We start from the raw sequence: 27043 nt of genomic DNA on the forward strand, positions 1-27043 counted from the left end.
GACCTTAATACCCTTAGAAAACTGTTAACTGTCTATCTAGGTATTTTAGAAAGTTCTGGGCCTTCATATACGTATCTCTGTATCTCCTTCATATACGTATCTCTGTGTCTCTGCCTGTACCTGAATCTGTTGCTGGTAGAAGAAATTATAGCGTTCTTGAAAGTTATTTCTACCTATTTATTATGATAACATTTTAAACTGACTGAAATAATCTCAGTGTATTTAATTTCTCTACAGCAATACATATTCTACACGCTCCCAGCACAAAACCTGACGAGTAGCTTTGAAGCTGCATTCAATAAAGCTTCTGAACTCAGTAGCTTTCTCTCAAACATATCCACCAAGAACCAAACAATTTTACCGGAAGAAGACACTACACCTGATTCTTTAGAGGCAAAACTGCAAAAGACTGTCGATAGCGTCCTCAACTACAAAATTGACGAAACCGACCCTTCGTACAGATTGTTCAATGAAATAAATAAGAAACAATTCATTTCAATGACCTATCTGACTAGAATAACGGCTATGACCAACAAACTTGCAGTAGCTATAGAAAATTTAAAAGCAAACGATATAAACAACGGTTACACTGAAGAAGGGGCAAAAAAACTTGATTCGGACATAAATTATATCAGCAGGATATTCAAAAGAAGACCGTACGAGGCTATTGCTATACATTTTGATGTTATAACCTACATGTTGTCAACTAACAACGATTTTGACTTGGTGAAAACCTTTGACACTATTTGCGAAGACTTCAACAATACTAACATAGATATACTTATCGAAGATCATAGAAGTAAGAGTAAAGTCTGCAGTAAGCAATATAAAGTGATATATGGGGCAGTACAAAATGTAATAGCCGATGATTTGAAGGGAGCAAAAGACAGTTTGGATAATTTGCTGAAGGCTCTGCAAGATGACAATGAAGAAGCCGTGGATGTCGCGAGATTCTTTAGAGACAGGTATGGTCTTGATACTACTTTTTTAAAGCATGTTTCCAAGTTAAATGTTAACTTAATTTTTTTTTTTTACCTCTTCTGTCTTTTGTGATGTCCATTGAAATAAATGTTTCTTTCTTTCTTTCTAAAATGTGCAACCATTTCATTGCTTTTTCTTATGATCCAAAAAATTGACTCATTTTTATGAGCAGTTATTTGATAGTTAGAAGTTTTTTAAAAGCCACACTCAAATTATAAAGGAAATTACTATTTAGAAGAGTGTAGAACTACTGTTATGTTATTAAGTTATTTGTGGATTTAAACCAATCAGTTTTTCAATATTTTTTTTCTAACAAATGCTTTAAAAATCGTTTTATTTTCAGAAAGAAACTAATATCGTCCCTAAGATCATCCGTCAAGTACTCATACGACCTCGGCCTTGCTATCTACCTGCAGTACCTACAAAGCAGCTTACAACAATACGGCATCGTGTTGACATTCCTCGCCGGCGCCGACTGGTGGGCGGGGCTTAGAGCGCAGTACAAAGGACCACGGGTTGCAGGCTTCCTGGATGCCGTGGAGACCAGCTTTGAGGTGGCTGAAGATGTGTTGACCAAGCTGGATGAGATACGAGTAAGTTACTGTAGCCACCTACCTCCAGTACTTATAGAGTAGCCTAAAGCAGTATGGTGTCGTGCTGACGTTCTTTGCTGGTGCCCACTCGTGGGCGGGGCTTAGAGCGCAGTACAAAGGACTACGGGTTGCAGGCTTCCTGGATGCTGTGGAGACCAGCTTTGAGGTGGCTGGGGACGTGTTGACGAAGCTGGATGAGATACGAGTAAGTTACAGTGGCCACCTACCTCCAGTTTTATAGAGTAGCCTACAGTAGTATGGTGTCGTGCTAGCATTTTTTGCTGGTGCCGACTGGTGGGCGGGGCTTAGAGCGTAGTACAAAGGACTACGGGTTGCAAGCTTTCTGGATGCCGTGGAGACCAGCTTTGAAGTGGCTGAAGATGTGCTGACCAAACTGGATGAGATACGAGTAAGTTACAATGGCCACCTACCTCCAGTACTTATAGAGTAGCCTACAGTAGTATGGTGTCGTGCTGACATTCTTTGCTGGTGCCGACTGGTGGGCGGGGCTTAGAGCGCAGTACAAAGGACTACGGGTTGCAGGCTTCCTGGATGCTGTGGAGAACAGCTTTGAGGTGGCTGAAGATGTGTTGACCAAGCTGGATGAGATACGAGTAAGTTACAGTGACTACCTACCTTCAGTACGTATAGAGTAGCCTACAGTAGTATGGTGTCGTGCTAGCATTCTTTGCTGGTGCCACCTGGTGGGCGGGGCTTAGAGCGCAGTACAAAGGACCACTGAATGCAGGCTTCCTGGATGCTGTGGAGACCAGCTTTGAAGTAGCAGGGGACGTGTTGACCAAGCTGGATAAGATACGAGTAAGTTACAGTGACTACCTACCTCCAGTTTTATAGAGTAGCCTGCAGTAGTATGGTGTCGTGCTAGCATTCTTTGCTGGTGCCGACTTGTGGGCGGAGCTTCGCGTGCAGTACAGTTAGTATCAAATACTTCGTGGCACCCAAAGTGGCCAAGAAGTTGTAAACACAACCTTATTCTAATTTTAACAAGACGTGTTGGAACTTTTGGCTACTTTGAGTGTCACGATCTATTAGACGCTGACTGTACAAAGGGCCGTGTGTTACAGGCTTTCGTGGATGATGGATTTTTCAAGTTCCAAGTATATCTTATATAGTCTACTAATTATTACCTAATGTAATCTTTATTCTTATGTAATGTCCAGGTGCGATTGCGGTCAAACACCTGCCTTGTCTAGCATAAAAAAATTAAAAAAATGTTTATTGTTACATAATATAAAACTAATTCGCAGTTAGTCCGCCTCCTACACGACGTGAACGTGAACGACACGGCTTCCTTCTGCCGGGACAACGTGTCCCTCGCCGACTATATGCCAGACTCCACCGGGACATTGTCCCGGCTCAAGAAACAGATATGCAGCGCAGACAAGACCGAGTTGTTTAGGGAAATACCGCCGCTGGTGTTCGCTTCGCAGGTAAGAAGATAGAGATTAAATTCAATTTCTTTATTATTTATGTTCAGGACACTTATACACTTCCCAATACTCCCAATATACATAGCTTACCCTTACCATATCACTAGATCGACGTCGAAACGGCAAAAAAATCAAACATAGCTAGAAATAAGCATACAAAAGCAAATACAGACAGTGCATATCAAAATGTAATTGTAATTCATCGAAAATAGTCCAACAATAGCCGAAAAAGTTGATCAGTTTCCACACCATTTTGTATTCATAAATAATTGCATATGAACAACTATTTACAATTAAATAATTTCATTTGATTTGTGTCTATCTACTGCACACTCTTTGAATGCAACGTCATAAGAACTTTATTTGATTAATACCGATTTCTATTTTGCCTTGCGTCTCTTGCTTATGTCTTCATACTTACATTACACCTTTACACTTTTTAGCACGTGATTTGTTCGCTTTACAATAAATTCTAATTTGTTGTTTATTTCGTAGGGCTTCGAAGACGACCTCCAACTGCCGAGAGAGATCAACTACACGGCCTTGTACTCAGACATCTCCTCCACTGAGTCCCTCTTAGAAACCATCCACAACGGACCCAAAGCGCCGCTACGACCCAAATGGATCACCGATGAGAAGGTCAAAGGACTGCGAGGAACCGCCTTGAAGCTGCTGTCAAAGGAAACCTTGACGAGGATCTCTTTTGGCGTGTTAGGGAATGTAGTTGATGCTGGAACGCTGTTCTTGAATACTAGGTAAGTTTATATCGCTTTATGCAAATAGAAAACGTGTGGCAACTGGAAAACGTCAGAGATTGTGGCAAGATCTACTTCTGCTTCCACAAAAGTCTGTGATATTTTTCAAATCTGGTATTGTAGTCGGTTACGTATTTTATGTGGAATAAAATTTTTTTGGGGACTAGAAGCTATGATAGTTATATCAATAACGAGTCGTCAGCTTGGAGATAATTAGAGTTAGACACATTAGAAATTATCTACACTGTTCTTATGGGTGGATTTGTGCAAAGATTTAACTCAATAAAAATCACCAAATATTGCTGAAATCGTTGGCTTAAGAGTGTAAACCTTCGTTACTTTGTCAGCCAATCTTCACCAGTTCTCAAATCCTCCTAACTTGCAGCCAATGCACGCTATGCTCGCCGCTGACAACATGGCTGAAGCAGCTGAGCTTGCAGCTGTACAAGAAGCAAGAATACGACGCACTGCTGTGCCGCCTGCATACTGTTTCACTGGAGGAAGTACACCATGCCTTGAACAACGAATTTCACTGGGACATGGCCGTCAGGGAGGTAAGGTATCTTTGAGGAATAATTAAACATGGTTTCGTGACAATCTTCCTTCATTTGACACGGACCGTGACCGTGAATACTGTGCGAGAATTGCTCGGCATTAGCTGAGTCTCCCTTTGTGCAGATTCAAAACTCGATTAAGAGTATCCTAATAGCTCATCAGTTAGTGCCGTTATAGATACGGTTCTGCAACTCGCTAGACCGTTGAGACAATCTGATGATCGCTTAATCACTAGGATGGCGCTATCCGATTTGTCCTGTCTGAAAATCCTCCTTTTTCTTTTGTTAAACATCGTAGCAAGTCCACCAACTATTAAATTGTTCCCCAGTATTGTTCGAGTCTTGACTGGTTAATATTTATTGACAATCGATATTAGTTTTAGGAGGTTATTTCACACTCCATACCTCACTTCGTTGTTGTCACATTGTTTTATACATCCCATTAAATTCCAGCTGATATCGTTCCGCAACTACACCAAGTACGAGCTGAACAAGTCTTTAAACGAGCTGCTGGGACAAATCAAGCTGCACCTGCTGGAAGACGTGGCCGCCGACACCAGCCGCGTGGCCGCCTGCCTGGCGGGGAACGTCACGAGGAACGAGTTCGGACACGCTGCGCTGTGAGTATATTTATCTATAATATTTAAGCGTTAATGCCATATAATTGGTACATAAAGTGAACTTAATGCCATTGGGCATTCTCTGCCAGTACACAGTTAACCAGGAGTTTGTTCGCACGTTCTGTTATTGCGAAATAATAATTTACATGACTATAATTAACTTTTAAAAATTGTATTGCCTATCGCTTGCCGGACTCTTCCTCTGATTTGATTTACATGATTGTTAAAAATATACTTTTTTTAATACTCGTACACGGTGTTTAGCTCAAGAAAGCACTAGTTTCATCAACGTGCTCTGGCCACAACATTGACATCATTATCTATTCTTATAAGCTCTAACTGATATGTTGTACCGAGGTGGTGATAAGACAAGCAGATGTCCCTGTTAAGGGCTATTATTAAACCAATTTGTAGCAACAAAAATACGTTCAAACAATACCACCTATATGGCACTGATTTCAAATTAACTAAACAATTAACTACAATGTCTCCCTTCTTCCTCCCCAGTTTCCTCACAGTCTTCGCTCAGACGACTACCCTCATCCGAGCAGAACTGCCCCACTTACACGAGATAGACGGCGTGAAAGAAGTAGCTTTCCTCAAGGAGCTGGCTTCACAAATAGCTCCCAACTTGGATGTCTACGCGCCGCTGAAGCAGTACTTGAAAGATGGGAACAGCTTGGAACAAGACTTGAGGAAGTTAGGAGACGAGCTGGCGATGAAAGTGGGAGATGGTGACGTGAATTTGAGATTGGTAAGTTTCATAGATTAGAAAAGCTTTTTTTTATTAAAGTAAAGCCTGAATTCATTGTGTTGACACTATGAGTACATAAGATGAAATTGGCATGAAACTCGTCATTTTGGAACCTGTAGGTCTAGGATGCGCGTTACGATAAACTTATCGAGGTGTTTTATCGATTTTGCACGATAAGCCCATAGATTTGTCGTCTTAAATCGTCGATAAGAAGTCATGGCGCGCTTCCTAGTCCGGCTGGAAGGTTTGGGACAAACAATTTTTGTTTGTTCGAAATCTTGCAGGTTCCAAAAGTCCCAGTTTTGTTATTGTCTTTTACCATGTTCTATAGACATGAGTTTATTTTAAAACTACTTTGGTTTCAGCTTAAAAAATCTCTGGACCAAAACTCAATGGAAATTTTTGTGGTGCTACAAAACCGCAGTCTTGATGAGATGTGCCCTCACTCGGATTGTGCTGTCCTTATGGATATTATCAAGAATAACATCAACTCCACGCTTATTTCTAAAGATGTAAGTAATATTAAGATATTTTTTTCGCACTGTAGTTATTTATTTATTTATTAATATTAGGAAGACCAGGGTTTACATAATTATAACAAGCTATACATTAGAGTAAATCACAATGAGGGTTTTCGCGAATGAAAGATCCGCTAGATGGCGGGACGTGGATGATGTGGGGTCTGACTGCTGCGTGATTGGTGAATTTTGACATATCTGTCAATGTCATGTCAAAAATAACCAATCATGCAGCATATGGACCTCGCGTCTACGTATTGCCATCTGGCGGATTTTTCATACGCGAAAACCCTCATTACCAAGTCCTTTCCGAGATATATGGAATAACGTTCGTCAGTATGTGAATAAAACCTTTTTTCGTAACCCTCAGTTACCAAAACTCCAAGAAACGGAGTTCTGGAAGTTCCAGCCCGTGTCGAACATCTTGTTCCACGTCGAACAGCTGCTTAATCACTTGGGCAGGCTGGTGGGGCTGGCCAGTACTATGGATGTGGCTGGAGTGCTCAAAGGAAGGCTTGCTCCTACCCTCGACTTGGTATTGGAGATATTGGCAGAGGATCCCCTCAATAGCGTAATCTACAGGTAAGTGTCAAACATTTGGAACAGCTGCTCAAACACCTGGGCAGGCTAGTGCTGGAGGTAGCTAGAGTGTTGAAAGGAAGACTCGCGCCTACCCTCGACTTGGTGCTGAAGATACTAGCTGAGGATCCCCTCAATAGCGTCATCTACAGGTAGGTATCAAACATCTGGAACAGCTGCTCAAACACCTGGGCAGGCTAGTGCTGGAGGTAGCTAGAGTGTTGAAACGACGACTCGCGCCTACCCTCGACTTGGTGTTGGAGGTACTGGCGGAGGATCCGCTCAATAGCGTCATCTACAGGTAAGTGTCAAGCATCTTGTTCCATGTATGTAGAACAGTTGCGCAAACACCTGGGCAGGCTGGTGGTGGAAGGAAGACTTGCGCCTACCCTCGACTTGGTGTTGGAGATACTGGCAGAGAATCCCCTCAATAGCGTCATCTATAGGTAAGTATCAAGCATCTTGTTCCACGTGGAACAGTTGCTCAAACACCTTGGCAGGCTGGTGGTGGAAGGAAGACTCGCGCCTACCCTCGACTTGGTGTTGGAGGTACTGGCGGAGGATCCGCTCAATAGCGTCATCTACAGGTAGGTGTTGAATATTTGGTTCCACGTAGAACAGTTGCTCAAACACCTGGGCAGACTGGTGGTGGAAGGAAGACTCGCGCCTACCCTCGACTTGGTGCTGAACATACTAGCTGAGGATCCCCTCAATAGCGTTATCTACAGGTAAGTGTCGAACATCTTGTTCCACGTAGAACAGCTGCTTAAACACCTGGGCAGGCTGGTGGTGGAAGGAAGACTCGCGCCTACCCTCGACTTGGTGTTGAAGATACTGGCAGAGGATCCCCTCAAAAGTGTCATCTACAGGTAAGTGTCAAATATCTTGTTCCATGCTGATCAGCTGCTTAAACACCTGGGCAGGCTGGTGGGGCTGGCCAGCACTATGGACGTGCCAGGAGTGCTGAAAGGAAGACTCGCGCCTACCCTCGACTTGGTCTTGGAGATACTGGCAGAGGATCCCCTCAATAGCGTCATCTACAGGTAAAGCCCGGTCTCTGAGTACGTAGAATTTTGTCCAGTGATCCCAAGCTATCCATCCTGATATCCGTAATTATGTTGCTGTTGCGCTCGCACACTCACTGCGGGCGCCCGTCGCACAGTCGCGACAGCAATATAATTATTAAATAACGAGCGAGCGATAAGGATGGGTACCTAGCTTGGGGTCAATGGACAAAATTCTACGTGCTCAGAGACCAGACTATAGTTGTTTATGTCTCAATAATATTTAAGACGCTTGGGGCCTACTTTAAAGACTAACTTTTGTGTGCAACTTACGCCCGTGTAATTGAAACCAAGCCTTGAGAAATTGTATATCTAAAAACCTTCCAATCAATCTTATCTGTTGCTGAAAACCGCATGAAAATCCTATCAGTAGTTTTTAGTTTATCGCGAACAGACGAAACTGATGCGGTGGCGTGGAGGACTTTGTTTTTATAATAATATGTAGTGATTTTTATTTATTCCATTATTATAGTATCCACGGCATCCTAGAACAGCTGCGGCCGCTGCTAGGCAACTCCACCCTGGAGCACGATCTACAGGCCCTGACAAGCGGACTCCAAGTGTTGCATCAATACAAAACCTATCTGGAGAAACAGGACTTCAAAAGTATGACTAAACCGATCTATTATTATTTTAAACTTGAATCTATTAACAGTCCGCGCGACCTGTCCATTGACCATTGGCATATGATCGCGCCGGCGATGGCGATCTGCACGCGTTTGTGTGGTTGAAGCTTTAGTAGGTGTTTTGACTATGATTTTCTTCAAGTTTTTTTGTAATGTCGGTATATTTGCTGCACTCCATTTCTCTCTCGTTATCTTTTCTCATTAAATGGACAATTTGACACCATTCTCCAATAATTCGAAATCACAACTTTTCTAAAAAGACACTTCATTCTGGTCTTAAAAACTTAATTAATTTTATATTACCTGTAAATTACAATTTTTGGTCGCATTTTAATGAAAAAAAAGTAGTTTATTTGAGTTAACAAAATAGTGACGTCACTAGCTTGTAGTGCCATACAAAATCTAGGGGAGAGTTTCGTTTTGACAGTTTTAAAAAGTACGTCAATTGATTGGTGGTGTCAACATTTATCTAAAATCAGTGGTCACATAGCGAGCTTGATATGATTCGTTGTGTTGCAGTCCCAGTGTGGGAGGTGTTCTTGAGCCAGGACCGCGTGGAGTCAGCGCTTGCGGCGTTGGGCATCAACAACACCAATTTCTGGTCTATTGCTGCGCCGCGCATACACGCCGGGTACATACTGCTCAAGCCGGTAACTATCTCTACATACTTATGTACTCAATTTGGAATATCCTTCCATTCCTTCCTTAGCGTCGTCGTGGCCTTTCTCACCGTCGGCCACGGCATATGCTGAGTGGGGTCTCATTGCGATGGCCATCGCTGTTGCGACAGGGTGGCCCAGTGGCACTGCTCAGTTCACTTTCTCTTTCCTTGTTATGTTTTATCTCTGTCTTTTTTTCCCCTTTTTTGTCTTTGTGTGGTGTAAAACTGTAGACACTGGCTAAACTGTACAAAAGTGGCAGTAGTAAGATAGAGAGGTGGGTTGATATTTATATAGTAAGTAATAAAAAGCTGTGTGTGCGACTGATGGTAACTGTAATTAACAGCGAGATAAAGGTAAACGCGGAACTATTTACGCGCCCAGTAGATTTTTCGTCCAAGAGCACAAGGGGCATTAAACTAGGCAAATTATGATCTAAAGCTCCTTATTCACACTGCTTTTCTATAAGTCAACTGACTTGAAGTATCAATCAACTAAAGCCTTTTATTTATTTATTAAGAAAAAAAGCTGCTTGAAGACTTATATTTTGCAATCCGTTTCTTTCTACAGATCCTATCCTGGAAGCCAGGCGACCACATAGCCAACTACGTGTGCCAGCTGGAAGCCATGTCGCGCGCGCTGCAGCCGGCCGACCTGGGCGTGGTGTCGCGCGATGACGTCAGCGGCGCCGTGGCCGAGCAGCTGTGCGGCCTGCCCGACGAGCGCGCCAAGCAGCTGCTCGTGGCTCTGATGCACAACTTGAACTTCAGCTATATTGTGGACAAGGTGCGTGCTTTACTAAAGCCCGGTCTGTGTGCACGTAGAATTTGGTCCAATGACCCCAAGCTACCCATCCTTATCGCTCGCGCGTAATTATGTTGCGGTTGCGCTCGCACACTCACTGCGGGCGCCCGTCGCACAGTCCAGACTATACAACTCAATGACTTCTGAATGGTGTCTCCAACTTGACATGTATAGCAGATAGCAGCTCTGCTCCAGAATTGATCTTCACGTACAATATGGACAAGGTACTTATTTAATTACAGCTCTATAGCTTCTTAATTGTGTCCCCAACACTTCGGCAAAGCTAGAATCGTCCGTTCGTTTCAGCCGAAAGACGTCCACTGCTGGACAAAGGCCTTCTCCAAGGATTTCCACAAAGCCCGGTCCTGCGCCGCTCGCATCCAGGCACCTCCTGCGACTTTCACCAGATCGTCGGTCCACCTAGTGGGAGGCCTGCTCACGCTACGTCTTCCGGCTCGTGGTCGCCACTCGAGAACTTTTCTGCCCCAACTGCCATCGTCTCTACGAGCTATGTGCCCCGCCCTCAAGCTAGAATACTGCGTAGCCAAATACGTGTGCCAGCTAAAGCCTGGTCCGTGAACACGTAGAATCCCATCCAATGACCCCAAGCTACCCATCCCTATCGCTCGCGCGTTGCTGTCGCGACTGCTCGTGGCTCTGACGCACAACTTGAACTTCAGCTATATTGTGGACAAGGTGCGTTATAAATTACAGCTCAGTAGTTTCTGAATGGTGTCTCCAACACGACATGTATAGCAGCTGTGGCCAGCTGATAGCAGCTCTGCTCCAAAATTGATCTTCACGTACATTATGGACAAGGTGCGTATTAAATTACAGCTCAGTAGTTTCTGAATGGTGTCTCCAACACGACATGTATAGCAGCTGTGGCCAGCTGATAGCAGCTCTGCTCCAGAATTGATCTTTCTTTACGTACATTATGGACAAGGTGCGTATTTAATTACAGTTCAATAGCTTCTGAATAGTGTCCTCATCACTTCGGTGATGCCAGAAGAATACGTTGCTAACTCCGTGTGTTAGCTAAAAGACATGTCGCTAATATATCAATGCCGGTCAGTGTCGGTCTGCTCTACTGCAAAATAAGAATTAACTTCACTACTTAGATCCAGATGCAGAATGTTCTTTCAATGGTAAGTTGCTAATGAATTTTGAGTACATTTAGCCGCAAAAAGCTATTAGCACAGAATAATAATAAGTACTACGTACAGAAGTTTTACTTCGCGAAGGTATTTAAAAAAATGTATGCTCAATGTCATTAACAATATGGTGTAATTTAGCCTGTCTCAAGAGTCAAGCACCATTTTGTTGACAAACGTCAGTGATCGGCACTGCGCCGAAGCTATAGGGCTGACTTCAGTAAAATGATGTGACGTGAGGTGCCAAACTGCGGAAAATGGCGGAGGAAATACATGATTTAGCATGAATTATTATGAATAATATTAACTACTTATTTATCTCTCAGTGTCTTGAGGCAACTTAAAAAAGTACATTCTGTGTTTTTATTATTATTTAGGCAGTTAAATACTGCACAGTATTTAGTACACCATTTTCTTTATTTTCTTCCATCATACACAAGAATACGCGTGCGTGAGTCAATGTTCGCTCGTATGTGAGGCCTTGTCGAATAGTATCCTGTAGGTGGGCCATCGTGCGTGTTTTGTTTTCGATGTAAACTCGCGGAGATGAACAGGCCTGCTATTAGTAAGGTAAGGTTTCAAAATTTGTTGTTTTTTTGTTTATAAGCTGGGAACCGTAGCAATTTTTATCTTGACGACAATCGAAACACTTTCGTCACAATAATTCATTGTATTTTCCCTCAGGTGACCGCAGCCCTCCTCGTACAACTGTACACAGCCTCCAACCTCACAGAAGCAGAGGGCACAGCAGTAACGCAAGGTCTACCGCGTATGGCCGCCGTGCTGCCTTCAGTACAGGCTCAGATCAGCGAGGTGGCTGACTCTTTCGCTGAAGAGCCATTGTTCAAGAGCCTGGCCAACTTCAGCTCCGTCGGGGGACTGTTGGGATGTGAGTAGAGCTCTTGGCTAGATACTTAAGGACTATAGAGCCTGTATGACTGCGGTGCTGCTGCCATCAGTATAAGCTCAGATCAGCGAAGTGACGGACTCTTTCGCTGAAGAGCCATTGTTCAAGAGCCTGGCCAACTTCAGCTCCGTCGGGGGACTGTTGGGATGTGAGTAGAGTTGTGGGCTTGAATAAAAAACTTTCGTTGCGGGTCCAATGACAGTTTAACTTTCCCCCGGGACAAACTTGACTTTCATTGGTTGGGTTTTTGTGGCGGTCAAGCTGTAGATCCTGGCTACACAGGAGTTGCAGTGGTGGGAACGAGAGGGGAATAAAAAAACCCTGGTTATTTTATTATCTGGCGGCCGTGACGTCACATTGTAGCTCTGGTACGGACAGGCGAACGCGGGGAAGTTTGTGGGTAAGCGGGAGGGAGAATCGTATTCCAGTGAGATGCGCAGCTCGCTCAATCGGGCTGTAAGTACTATAGCGCCTGCCTCGCATGGCCGCAGTGCTGCCCTCTGTGCAGACTCAGCTCAGCGAGGTGGCCGACTCTTTCGCTGAAGAGCCATTGTTCAAGAGCCTGGCCAACTTCAGCTCCGTCGGGGGATTACTGGGCTGTAAGTAGAGCTGTTGGCTTGATATTACAACCCGGTTATGTATTAGTCGAACCTTAATTTCGAACTCATCCTATTTTCTTCTGATTAATTTCATTGCGGATAAAATGACAGTTTAACTTTCCCCCGGGACAAACTTGACTATACAGGAGTTGCAGTGGTGGGAACGAGACCAGTTATTATCAGGCGGCCGTGACGTCACATCTTTGCTCTGGTACTTACGGTGGGAGGGAGAGTCGTATTCCAGTGAGATACGCAGCTAGCTTGATCGGGTTGTAAGCACTATAGAGCCTGCCTTGCATAGATGTTAGTATGTAAGAAGAGCTGTTGGCTTGATACGTAAGGACTATAGGGTCTACCGAGCATGGCCGCCGTGCTGCCTTCAGTACAGGCTCAGATCAGCGAGGTGGCCGACTCCTTCGCTGAAGAGCCGCTGTTCAAGAGCCTGGCCAACTTTAGCTCTGTCGGGGGACTGTTAGGCTGTAAGTAGAGATATTTTATATACAACCCGGTCGTGTAAATTGAGCATGGCGGCCGTGACGTCACATTATACAGACGCAGCGAACGCGGGAAGCTATGTGGGTAAGCGGGAGGGAGAGTCGCATTGCAGTGAGATGCGCAGCTCGCTCGATCTGGTTGTAATTGCTGGGCTGTAAGTAGAACTATTGGCTTGGTATACCACCAGGTCATGTTATTTGCGCACCTGGCGACCGTGACGTCACATTGTCGATCTGGTACGCATGCATGGCCGCAGTGCTGCCCTCTGTGCGAACTCAGATCAGAGAAGTGGCTGACCCATTATTCAAGAGCCTGGCCAACTTCAGCTCCGTCGGGGGACTGTTGGCACGGTAATACTATCTATACAGTATTCCAACTCGGCCATATTTTTGAAATAAATGTCAACAGCCCCGCGGAACGTCACCCTATGACAACATGCGATAGGGCTGCTCACCTACAGTACCCATTCTAATTACATCTGTCTACTTAGAATTTCTATCTAGTTTTGTGATTGTAATTTTTTATTTATTTAGACAAACAAAATACTTTGTGAATGGAATAGGATAAAATTACGTGATGTTTTGTGATTAGTAGATTTAATTAAAAAAATATACTAAAATAATTTTGAATCTATGTACTAATCATAATGAGTACTTAATGACCTGTTACTTTAATTTCAGGCGGGCGAAGTCGTGGGCCAAAGCTGGTTTTATACAATATAATTTTCATTTCAAATCAAACTGACTGAAAATGACCATTTCTGACAGTTAATGACTAGTTTTTGACAAATTTGACCGTTTAAGACGGGCAGTCAAATTCAATCACCTTAGTCATTTTCAACATTTCAACACTAGGCCATCGACGTCCGTTTGGCACATTCGCGACACCCCTAACTTTTTCATCTCGACCGCGTCCCGAGATTTGAAATTCGAAGGAAAGCTCGCGTTTCGTCGGTTTATATGAAGTTACAATACTGTATGATATTATTACCGTGCTGTTGGGATGTGAGTAGAGTTGTGGGCTTGAATAAAAAACTTTCGTTGCGGGTCCAATGACAGCTTAACTTTCCCCCGGGACAAACTTGACCTTTATTGGTTGGGTTTTTATGGCGGTCAAGCTGTAGATCCTGGCTACACAGGAGTTGCAGTGGTGGGAACGAGAGGGGAATAAAAAAACCCTGGTTATGTTATTATCTGGCGGCCATGACGTTACATCAATGCTCTGGTACGGACGGGCGAACGCGGGGAAGTTTGTGGGTAAGCAGGAGGGAGAGTCGTATTCCAGTGAGTTGCGCAGCTAGCTCAATCGGGCTGTAAGTACTATAGCGCCTGCCTCGCATGGCTGCTGTGCTGCCCTCTGTGCAAGCTCAGATCAGCGACGTGGCGGACTCCTTCGCCGGAGAGCCATTATTCAAGAGCCTAGCCAACTTCAGCTCCGTCGGAGGACTGCTGGGCTGTAAGTAAAGCACTACAAACCGATTGAGCTTACTGTGCACCTAGCTGGAATGCTACTCTCCCTCCCATTTACACTCACACTTCCCCCTTTCGCTCCGCGCGTTCGTACCAGAGCGTGGAATATGTTAGTTAAATTGGCTCACCGACTACACGTCACTTGGCGAGCTATAGAACGGAATAAAATCCAAAACGAGATCGTTCGGTAGAAGACCAAAGCAATCGATAATGTTAAAAAATATAGCAAGCTGAAATCGAGTTCGAGCGAGTTTTCAAATGGAGATCACATCTCAATAAACGCAATGTTGGGCTCCCAACTGATTTATATACCGAAGACCTAAAAATTCCAGATCATGATTAGATTCCAGATTAAATTATAATTCGAAACTTCTTCATTTCCAGCGTCTGAGTTCCTTGCTAGCGCGGGCAACATGCTGTGCGGGACGCCATTCTCGGCCGCTGTACCGCGCCTCTACCGAAGCGTCATCGCCAGTCCCGACAAGGCTGACAAGCCTGATGAGCGGCAGCTGCAAGCGCTACCTAGTAAGTGAAAAGTTATCGGATCTATTTGTTACTAAAGCCCGGTCCGTGAGCACGTAGAATTTTGTCCAATGACCCCAAGCTACCCATCCTTATCGCTCGCGCGTAATTATATTGCTGTTGCGACTGTGCGACTGGCACCCGCAGTGAGTGTGCGAGCGCGATAGCAACATAATTACGCGCGAGCGATAAGGATGGGTAGTAGAGATGAGACGTATTTACTAGAACAGATCCACACACTAGGTATTTTACAGTACTAAGTGGCACTCCAATTTTTAAAATACTTGATCCACCTAGTATTTTTTAAATTACACGATTTCCGACCCTACCATCAAAGTAATAGAGGTTATTATTGCATAATCCGTAGTCGTCCACCTAGTATTTTTTAAATTACACGATTTCCGACCCTACCATCAAAGTAATAGAGGTTATTATTGCATAATCCGTAGTCGTGTATTACGCGCACCGCGTATTTCTCGCTAAGCTTATGTGCGAACGTAGAGATTCACTCCGTCTCTGTCTGACAAACAAATTTGAGCGCAGGCAGGTGTGAGATAGGAATAGCCTGTTGAAGTATGAAGGGAGGATATCAATAAATCAACAGCCAGCAAAAACATTATTATTCAATTTCAAATTGCATTATTAATACTACGGTTGTATCTTTTCAAAGAAAATTGTATTTTAAAGTCATAATACGTGGATTAGTCCGCACTAGTCGCGTCAAGTATGGTAAATTACTACGTACTAGGTGGAATAGGTATTTGGATCAAGTATTAATAAATACTTGGAATAGGTGCACCTAGTATCTTTACCTAGTATAACTCATCTCTAATGGGTAGCTAGGGGTCATTGGACAAAATTCTACGTGCTCACGGACCAGACTATAACAGTCTTCATAAATGGTAGGTATACGTGACGCCCTACTGCCTTATCATTGTCGATGAATGTCTGGTGGACGGTGCTCATGAGCCAATTTCAGCACGTAAAAGGACCAGAAAAATATATTTCCACAGCATCGCGACTAGGTAGCATCGCTTTCTGGTTTCTATTGACCTTTTTCATTTTTGAGAATTCTCGACAAGAATTTCTCTAATATATTTTAGATTCTTTAATAAATAACTGTAAATACATATATTCACACAAACTGGAGAAAAATCGTTTAGCTTATCAATGATGTTATACATAGTGCCATCCACGAAGACGCGCCCCATCAATTTTATTCGAAGGAAGCGCGGGGTGTGGGGAGTTTGATCCGAGCAATCCGAGCGTCATTATTGTAGTGTGCGTGTGCACTCATGGATAATTTTGTGTACCGATAACACTCAAACATTAGCGGAAGAATGGTGGGGCGCGTCTTCGTGGATGGAACTATCTATACGTTTTGCTGTGTCAATACGCGTCACTTTTTTCGTGCTATAATTAAATGTTCTCCCGAACCACTAAGTACTACCAGGTGCTAGCTATATTAGGACATGTATAAGTGACTAGCTGTGCCCGCAACTTCGTACGCGTGAAAACCCGTTTTCGCAACATATTTCATTATTGCTCTGCTCCTATTGATCGTAGCGTGATGTTGTATAGCCTTCCTTGATAAATGGGCTATCTAACACTGAAAGAATTTTTCAAATCGGACCAGTAGTTCCGGAGATTAGCGCGTTCAAGTAAACAAACAAACAAACAAACTCTCCAGCTTTATAATATTAGTATAGATGATAAAATTTTTACATCTTGTGTCGCAGCGGATTTCTGCCGCTCGCTGTACTCAGACGTGACGTCGCTGCAAGGCGGCAAAGTGGTGTGGAGTTTCATCAAGCCGCTGCTCATGGGCCGCGTGCTGTACGCGCCGCCCGGGCCCGCTGTCGACAGGATCATACGACAAGTAGGTTTCAATCCTTATTTATACCATTATTGTGAAGGTATTAAAGAAATTAAAGAGGCGATTGAGCGAAACAAGGGCTCTAAAGTGTTCGCAAGAGATCTGTCTGTTGGCCAAAGTCAACTGACCAAGCTGAAGACAGAGGATGGCAGAGCCATTTCGTCGGGGCCGGAGATATTGGAAGAGGTTGAGAAGTTCTACGGACAATTATACACGAGCGTACGCGCACCTGTCACAAATCTAGCCGAAGACCCAAGAGCTAGACTGACCCGACACTACCGAAGATATCCCGGACGTCAGTCTGTACGAGATTAGAATGGCTCTCAAACAGCTGAAGAACAACAAGGCACCGGGTGATGATGGAATCACGGCTGAGCTTTTGAAGGCAGGCGGAACGCCGGTACTAAGGGCTCTTCAGAAGCTGTTCAATTCCGTCATCCTCGAAGGAAAAACGCCTGCGACATGGCACAGAAGTGTGGTGGTACTCTTCTTCAAAAAAGGTGACCGCAGGAGAACCAAAGTAACCGACATAGCTCGCAGGATTGCTAAAATCAAGTGGCAGTGGGCGGGGCACATAGCTCGTAGAGACGATGGCCGTTGGGGCAGGAAAGTTCTTGAGTGGCGACCACGAGCCGGAAGACGTAGCGTGGGCAGGCCTCCCACTAGGTGGATCGACGATCTGGCGAAGGTTGCGGAAGGTGCCTGGATGCGACCGGCGCAGGATCGGTCTTCGTGGAAAACCTTGGGGGAGGCCTTTGTCCAGCAGTGGACGTCTTTCGGCTGAAACGACGAAGGTGAAGGTAAATAATATTGCGAACCCATTCTTTCGCAGCTTAACATTGTGATGTATTAAATACACTTCTCTCCTAGTATACTTATGAATATTATAATAGCAAAATAAATGTGATATAAATATCCTTGAACATTTTACACTGCGTTTCTAGTCCCAAGCTAATAATAACAACAATAACACTGGTCAACAAAAAAAATAAAATTGTTTGTTTCCTGTGATTTTTTTTCTGTTTCTATCTCAAATTGACGCATATTTTTTAAATATAGCAACAGTTTTTCTCTAACAGCTTTTGTTTTTAAGTTATAGCTATCTACCTTCATTTAATATTTTTACTTGGATTTTTGATTTAATTGGACAAAAAAATATATTTTGTTGGTGTTTTCGATATTGCTTTGTTATGAAGATGTTTGTGTGCTTAATCCAGATTGCTTCTGCTATGTTTGTGGTAAATAAAATATTTGAAAAATGTCGAAAACCTCTATCGGATTTCATGAAAACTGCGTAACATGGACACTTTAAAATAAATATTTGAAATTAATTAATCAAGACCACAAATGGGTTATTTGTGTTCTGGGAATAGGTAACTTACTTTAGGCCAACAAGGGGGCTCCACAAAATTCCCGTTTCATGTGTATCTGGAAGAGTCGTAACAAACAAAAGCATTGGTTACAAAAAATTTGACCAGTGCGGCGTCCCGCACACACAACTTTTTGCTTTTCAGCTAAAGTTGATACAAACTATTTTATAAATATGCCTTTAGTTAGCCAAGACCGTATCACCGTACTTCCACCACTTTATATTAACCTCGGCATCTTGAAACAGTGTGTGAAGGCGCTTGACAAAAGTAACGAATGTTATAATTTTCTTTCATGAAAGTTTTCAGGATTAAGCACAGAAAACTTGAATGTTGGTAATTTTTGATGGGACTCACATTAGGCAACTGGTAAATGATCGTTATTTTAAGAAATCAATGACTGAAGTCCAGTCCTCAGCTTAGAATTCATTTTTTTGGTTATAAGTAATTTCCTAAGCAAAAATAAATTGTTGAGAGCATGCTATCCAACTTGCAAGAGCTAGGGTGCAACATGGGCATAAAAATACACTTCATGTACTCGCATTAACATCGATTTCCACAAAATGTGGGTGAGTTTAGTGAGGAGCAGGATAAAACATGTCATTAGAATTTTCGGACAATGGAAGAAGGTTATCAGGGGCGGTGGTGATCATATATGAATGGCAGACCATAGCTGGAGTTTGCAACAAGATCTACTCAAACTTGTCTATTCAAAGAAATCATATAAAAGATCATCATCAATCATTTGCTAGTGTTCAATAGATATTTTATCAAGACAATGTATAATTTTTCGTATTTTTTGGTCAAAATAATAAAACTATATTTTAAAAAGTAAAGCTGTTGACGATCTCCCAGTATTTTTTTCATAATCAGCGCCATAGAAATACCCAATAACAGAAAAAAAATTAAAGGAAAAAAAACATGTGTTGACCAGTGTAATTGATGATTTGCTGATGGTTTCCTCTACTTATCACACTGTTTCTCATCAAACATGATTAGAATTAAGAAAATACTTAGCAAGAATGTATTACTTATCCACTGCAGGTTTTGATTTTGATAAGGAAAGGAACAAGTGGTACTTTTTTAATAAATTATGACTAAGTAGAATTTCAATAACTGATCCCAAACTATCATTATCTAAAAACATTTTAGGGGAATACTTAACGTAAATATTTACCAAAACCAATATCTCTTCCCGCCCAGGCTAACTCAACCTTCGCGCACATGTCGCGTCTCGCGGACCTAGTCCACGCATTTGCAGCATCCTTCCCAGCCGTGGGCGAGCTGGCCTCGCACGCGGCGGGAGCAGAAGTGATGACGAGGCTGCTAGCATCACCGGCCTTTGAAGACCTGAGGACCATGCTGCTGGGAGACGCTGAAGTGGCTGATGTGGAGTTCAGTGGGGTGCTGGATGAGCTGGGAGACGTCCAGGTTAGATATGATTCAGTTTCAATCTAACACACTACTAGTGGCACTCGCGGCAGCAGCAGAAGTGATGACGAGGCTGCTAGCAGCGCCTGCGTTTGACCTGACCTTGGCCTTGGCTTGACCGACCTGAGGACCATGCTGCTGGGAGATGCTGAAGTGGCTGATGTGGAGTTCAGTGGAGTGCTGGATGAGCTAGGAGATGTCCAGGTTAGTCAGCTTTTATCAGACTTAAGAAGGTGCCTTTTACACAAGTTGTTCAAAGGTCCTTGACAAGGTCTACAGATAAATTGGAGTGACTGAAAATCAGCGCAGTCTACGGCCCCATCGCTTCGCGAAGCCCACACTCGGCCTCGTCGGCACGCGCACCGACGATCGCCAAACGGCTAGAATACCTTCTGTACGCGCCACTCTGCCCGGTGAAGCAGGAAAAGCTCTTCAAGCTACCAGCGCGCGTCCCTTAAAAAAAATCAGCGCAATCTGACGTATTCTCAGGCGGCATTAGCTAAGCCACCTCCAGTTGCTTTTAGTATGTATTTCATTATTATTAATGTAAATGTTTCCCCCAGGGTCTAGGCAACATCCTGTCCAAAGCGTCGGAGCTCCTGCGCTGCATCAACCTGAACCGCTTCCACGCGGCTCCTACTGAAGAGGCGCTCACGCACGAAGCCGCCGAACTTACTATGCTCAACGAGTTCTCCGCGGGTAAGCACCACAACAAGGTGAATCTTAAGCACTTGTAATAGGTGTTATTTTAGCTGAACCGCTTCCACGCGGCGCCCACTGAAGAGGCGCTCACGCACGAAGCCGCCGAACTTACCATGCTTAACGAGTTCTCCGCAGGTACGAACCTTGTGCAGTTGCAATAGGTATTATTTTCAAACAGAAGTGTGTTGTCTGATGTGCTGTATCTTATGATGAAGGTAAGCCATTTGAGTCTATGCGTTGTTGTGCCATTGATTTAAATACGGTAGGTATTTCCAAATGGTTATGTCTTCTTCTTACTCTGTGCCATATCCTATTACATTTGGCGTAGGCCATCCTCGCACTAAGGCGCCAAAATAGTTAGTCTGATTAAAATATTATGAATAATATTTTTATTTTTTAGGCCTAGTGTTCCTGAATACCGACGAGTCTTTCACAAACATTGAATATAAAATCCGGATGGACATAGAAAACACTCCAACGACCAGGAGAATGAAGAACTAGTAAGTTAACATTTGTCTATAATAATCATTCAAAGCTCCAAAATATTAATTTCATTGACTGTATTTTATTTGAATTTTATTTTGATACAAAATCAAACAGTTGCGTGACCTTTTTTTCAGGAAGGATGTTATTATTAAGTGTAATTATAATACATGATAGTTTATGTAAATAAACTACATGAAACCACGAAATTATGTTCTCCAGCCTGTGGATCCCCGGTCCCGAGTCCTCGTTCCTCGAAGACCTGCGTTACTTCCGCGGCTTCGTGCAGATCCAAGACCTGGTGGACTCCGCTATCATCCAGCTTGCCAGGAACGCCTCCCGGAGGAGCAAGAGGGAAGCCACAGGAGGGGACCCTGACTGGGCCGTGTACACGCAGCAGGTGCCCTACCCCTGCTATAGGAAGGACTTGTGAGTTTAGGTTTCGTTCGCTTAATAATAAGTTCATTGTGTATTCATGGACCAAAAAAAGTTCATATAAGAATTACAGGGGTATAATACAATTATGACATAATGACACTATAAACTTTAAAACAATATAATTTTTCCTACGAACCATGTAGCTAAAGAACATTCACTGCTGTATATTATTCACTGCTGGACAAAGATGTCCTCCAAAGTTTTCTTCAATGACCGGTCTCATGCTGCCCATTTCCAGGTGCTCCTATGTTCTAAATAAAGGTTGCTTATGCGCTACCTTAAGATATTTTTGTCTACTACTTTTCTAGAACCTTTCTTGAGTTTGTGCTTTTATTTGAGTTTGTGCTTGAACTCTTCAATAGTCAGCTTCTTTTATTGCAGCTTCCAAACGTCTCTGTACGAGTCGCAGGCGCTGATCGTGGCGTTCTTCTTCTCGATGCTGTTCACCGTAGCCTCGGTTGTACGATTCGTCGTGGCCGACAAAGAGTCTGGTAACACTATGGTAAGTACATATTATAACCTGAGGTAGGGTACTCACCTGCCATGTAGCACGTAACGTAGCATGTAACGTAACCAACCTTCAAGTGAGTACGGCTCGTCCACGGTCATCGTGTATCTGGCTGCGAGCTCCTGGATCCTACTGCAAGCCGCCTTTATGCTCGCAGTAATACCGCCACTCGGCAGGTCGCTGCGCTCCCTGCGAACCACGCGCGAGCAGATACATTATACGGCTAGATGAGTACTCTGCTTGCGATGCGCGCCGCGATTGCATCGCACCGCACCGTGTGGCTTCTTCCCAAGGATTTTCACAACAATCGGTCCTGTCGTACACTTTTCGTAGCAGCTGGTAGCAGGCAGGTCCAGCAGCTCTAGATTTCCCCGCGTTCGCAATAGCGTGCGTGCGTGGCCGGCTGTGCTGCTACATTCGTGATCGCAATCAGACTGGTAGCTCGCAGCGTCGTCTGCTGGGGCGGGCGCCAAGATTTTCGGTTACCTTATTGCTGGTGTTGTTACTACAGTGTGAGTCACGTTAAAGTGTACATATGAAAATAGATGAAACTAGACCTATTTTCATCGACAAAAAAGAGGTCAAAAAATTTTAGAGATTTTTTTTTAATTTTTTATAGAATTTTTTTTCTTCCAATTACTTTTTGTAAAGAAAACGTAATAACTTTTAAACTAAGCGGTATATCCTGATAAAATAAAAACAGTAATAATGCTAAATAACAGGCGATACTAAAAAAATACATAAAATACACAAAAAAGGCCAACAAATAATAAAAAATGATACTTTTTGAAAAAAAAGTGCTTTTAAATTCGTGTTTTTTTGGTTATTTGATAAATTTCTCCAAAAAATGCCCCCATATCCGGTGGTTTTTATTACTTTGTATTATTCTCCATCGTATTACCTTTGTAAAACCAAAAATCGCATGTCTCTATCCCTATCACAACGTTTGCAATGATCGTTTGAACTAAGCCTCTCCGGGCGCGCCATTCAACGCTTCGTTAACAACGAAACTGAAAATGGCTCTAGATTTGTAATTTTGATAAAGACAAGTTAGATTTCAAATAAAAACAAAAGATTTCGAAGTAAAATAAGCATTTTAGTTAAAATTAAAATTGTCTCTACCTGTAGCGGAGAATAATGTTGTGGCAGGCCTTTGTTCAAACGATCATAGCAAATGTTGTAATAGGGATAGAGACATGCGATTTTTGGTTTTACAAAGATAATACGATAGAGAATAATACAAAGTAATAAAAACCACCTGTTATAGGGGCATTTTCTGGAGAAATTTATCAAATAACCAAAAAAACACGAATTTAAAAGCATTTTTTTTTTCAAAAAGTATCATTTTTTATTATTTGTTGGCCTTTTTTGTATATTTTATGTATTTTTTTAGTATCGCATGTTATTTAGCATTATTACTGTTTTTATTTTATCAGGATATACCGCTTAGTTTAAAAGTTATTACGTTTTCTTTACAATAAGTAATTGGAAGAAAAAAAAATCTATAAAAAATAAAAAAAAATCTCAAAAATTTTTTGACCACTTTTTTGTCGATAAAAATAGGTAAAGTTTCATCTATTTTCATATGTACACTTTAACGTGACTCACACTGTATAGCCAGGCCTGTTCATCTGCGCGAGTTTACATCGAAAACAAAACACGCACGATGGCACGATGACAATCACATACGAGCGAACATTGACTCACGCACGCGTATTCTTGTGTATGATGGAAGAAAATAAAGAAAATGGTGTACTAAATACTGTGCCGTATTTAACTGCCTAAATAATAATAAAAACACAGAATGTACTTTTTTAAGTTGCCTCAAGACACTGAGAGGTAAATAAGTAGTTAATATTGTTTATGATAATTCATGCTAAATCATGTATTTCCTCCGCCATTTTCCGCAGTTTGGCTCCTCACGTCACATCATTTTACCGAAGTCAGCCCTATAACTTCGGCGCAGTGCCGATCACTGACGTTTGTCAACAAAATGGTGCTTGACTCTTGAGACAGGCTAAATTACACCATATCGTTAATGACATTGAGCATACATTTTTTTAAATACCTTCGCGAAGTAAAACTTCTGTACGTAGTACTTATTATTATTCTGTGCTATAGCGATTTATTATATTGGCAGCTGATGCACGTGATGGGCGTGGAGCTCCGCTGGCAGACGCTGTCGTGGTTCCTGTGGAGCGCGTTGGAGGCGCTGGCGGCGATGGCGGGCGCGGCGCTGGTGCTGTGCGCGGGCGGCGTGCTGGCGCGCACAGCGCCCGCGCTCGTGCTCGCGCTTGCCGCCGCCTTTGCCGCGGCCGTGCTGTGCTTCTGGTGAGCCGGGGGATGGCATTCTCTAAATAAATAATAAATAACTAGCGGCCGCCCGCGACTTCGTACGCGTGGATCCCGTTTTACCCCCTTCCCGCTTTTCTGTTGAAATTTTTCCTGAATTTTCTTTGCTATAAACCTCACGGAGCCCGAGACCTTTCCAACGAATGCAAAACCGTGGAAATCGGTTCGTGCGTTCTGGAGTTATAGCGTCAGGGAGGAAAACCGGACTTATTTTTATATAGTAGATAACTTTATTGACATAAAAACAAGTACAGTATAAAATTGCGAAACCCCTGACTCCTGTGCTAGGTGTATGTACCTGTGTTACAGGAGCCAGTGCCCACACTTAAGCTATATAAAGTTATTTATCGCAAATGGTAATTTTGAAAATCAATTTAACAAACATATTTAAAAAAAAAATTGGAAATAAACAAAAAAATAACAATAATAAATAAGCATGTGTATGAGTGGTGTGTTTGTAGTGATTGTGTGTGTGTGTGTATGTGTGTGTATGTGCGATTTTCTGCCAGTCAACCACGGGTCATGCAGATAGTAATGCCCGTTTTCACCATCAATCCCTAATTTTTAAGTGACCCTATGGTAACACTTAACAGGCATTTTGTTCCTATGGGTTACTTAAATATTAGGGATTGATGGTGAAAACGGGCGTTAGGCACTTATCAGGTATCATCGGTCCCCATCGGCGATCATTTAGTGGGCACACGTTGCAGGTACAACCGTAGGTGCCCGACGCCGACACAGTCTCCCGACCGCTATCGGACTAGCAACGCGGTCTTCCCATAAAGGCGGGGACTAGCAAATAACTGTGGAATACAGTCCATCTTGATTTCTTATTAGTCTACATATAGATAATGCCATCCACGAAGACGCGCTCCACCATTCTTCCGTTAATGTTTGAGTGTTATCGGTACACGCTAATTATCCATGAGTGCACACGCACACTACATTAATGACGCTCGGATTGCTCGGATCAAACCCCGCGCTCCCTCGACCAAAAATTGGTGGGGCGCGTCTTCGTAGATGGCTCTATCATCCATTTTAGTATGTCCCCTCCGCTCATAGTTCTCACAGGTTCACTCAAAACACACATTGAAACTATGTATAGTCTGGTCTGTGAGCACGTAGAATTTGGTCCAATGACCCCAAGTTACCCATCCTTATGGCTCGCGCGTAATTATGTTGCTATCGCGCTCGCACACTCACTGCGGGCGCGCGTCGCACAGTCGCGACTGCAATATAATTACTCGCGAGCGATAAGGATGGGTAGCTAGGGGTCATTGGACAAAAGTCTACGTGCTCACAGACCGGGCTTTACCTATATCTCCGCAGCTACATGATGTCGAAGCTGTTCAGCTCGGCGAGCTCGGCGGCGGTGTGCGGCGCCGTCGCCTACCTCGTGAGCTTCATGCCCTTCGTGCTCATCCTGTCGCTCGAGGCCGTCATCTCGCGCGCCGCCAAGATCCTCATCGTGAGTACACACTGACATAACATCATCGAATAAATACTTTTCTTTCTTTCTTTTTTTCTTTCTTGTATGTGATGCGACTTTGGTTTATTGACCACACTGCTTTAGGCCCGATTCGACCAAACTTTTATCCGAGAATAACTCCTGATAAAACTGGCACATTGACAGTTTCAGTATGGGAAATATGTCAAAACTGACGATTTATTCTGAGATTAATATTTATAGTTCCAAAATACTGAACTGTCCTATGCATGACATTGACAGTGGGGCGCCACCGTCAATACCGGATCGCTGGTTCTGATTTTTGCCATGTTTGAAACCATATAGTTGAACGATGGTAGCGCCCCCCTGTCATTGAGTTTGGTGGGACAGTTCAACGTGGGTCATCTATACTCTTGTTTGGTCGAAACCACCTTTAGAATATAAATGAAATAGGTCTTGAAATATGCGAAAGAAAAATGCTACATTTTAATTCATTTTGTCAAAATATCAAAGATATTCCTTTTTTTTACGCAAAACAAGACAAGTATTTGACTGCAATTACACTTGATTTTTCTTGCCTTGAAGAGGACCAGAGCACGCATACAAATGCCAAATATTAGTTGGTCCTTTCGCATCAATATAAATAAAGCATCATAATCACTGGTGCTAAGAAATTGCGAAAAAATATTTCATCTTTGATAGCATTTGGAAAATCTAATAAAATGATTTTAAGGTGATTTTCAAACTTGTGAACTTATTACTAAAAATTTGGTAATGGTGGCACTTTATGATGAATGTTCCATGGGGCACACTGAAAACCAGTGTCGTGGCCTTCCTCGCCATAGGCCACGGCATGCTGAGTGGGGTCCCATTGAGATGGGCATCGCTGTACGACACAGGGTGGCACTGCTCAGTTTAGTTTCTCTTCCATTGTATGTTTTATTTGTTTCTTTCTTCCAGTGCCTGTCCATGTCGTCAGCGCTATCCTACGCGTTCCTACACGTGGCGCGGTTGGAAGCAGCGGGCACGGGCGCGCACTTCGCAGGCTTGTGGGACGTCACCGACGACGATGACGTCAGCATCGGGCTGGCCGCCGTCATGATGATCGTCGACGCGGTCATTTACTTCGTGATCGGCTACCTTATTGATCGGTTCTTTGGTGAGTAGCATTTTGATTCGTTTTTCTGATCCTGCATGTCTGAGAAATAATTTGTTGTATCTAGTACTTCGTCTAATTTTCCACTCAAACAAAAATCAATGATTGGTTGTTGGTAACTCTTTGATTTAAGACGTGTGTTGACGAGCTGGCCGATGCTACTTACAGCATGTTCCGTC

At 43.2% G+C, this 27043-nt stretch overlaps 1 protein-coding gene across 1 annotated transcript in view; it reads left to right on the forward strand.

The window, feature by feature from the left end:
* The window catches only part of LOC135081356 (uncharacterized), a 150195-nt gene that overhangs the window by 84447 nt on the left and 38705 nt on the right, over positions 1-27043 (forward strand). The window contains exons 23-45 of the mRNA XM_063976075.1: positions 238-965; positions 1325-1574; positions 2843-3025; positions 3521-3780; positions 4166-4334; positions 4788-4954; positions 5462-5708; positions 6074-6220; positions 6597-6808; positions 8342-8475; positions 9015-9145; positions 9725-9940; positions 11797-12001; positions 14967-15107; positions 16844-16983; positions 19551-19778; positions 20342-20477; positions 20881-20980; positions 21186-21392; positions 21783-21903; positions 24050-24240; positions 25591-25729; positions 26669-26867. Coding sequence (XP_063832145.1) covers positions 238-965; positions 1325-1574; positions 2843-3025; positions 3521-3780; positions 4166-4334; positions 4788-4954; positions 5462-5708; positions 6074-6220; positions 6597-6808; positions 8342-8475; positions 9015-9145; positions 9725-9940; positions 11797-12001; positions 14967-15107; positions 16844-16983; positions 19551-19778; positions 20342-20477; positions 20881-20980; positions 21186-21392; positions 21783-21903; positions 24050-24240; positions 25591-25729; positions 26669-26867 — 4651 coding nt within the window. The remainder of the gene's footprint in view (positions 1-237; positions 966-1324; positions 1575-2842; positions 3026-3520; positions 3781-4165; positions 4335-4787; positions 4955-5461; positions 5709-6073; positions 6221-6596; positions 6809-8341; positions 8476-9014; positions 9146-9724; positions 9941-11796; positions 12002-14966; positions 15108-16843; positions 16984-19550; positions 19779-20341; positions 20478-20880; positions 20981-21185; positions 21393-21782; positions 21904-24049; positions 24241-25590; positions 25730-26668; positions 26868-27043) is intronic.

Source organism: Ostrinia nubilalis, chromosome 19, assembly GCF_963855985.1.
Source record: "Ostrinia nubilalis chromosome 19, ilOstNubi1.1, whole genome shotgun sequence".
Taxonomy (NCBI): domain Eukaryota; kingdom Metazoa; phylum Arthropoda; class Insecta; order Lepidoptera; family Crambidae; genus Ostrinia; species Ostrinia nubilalis.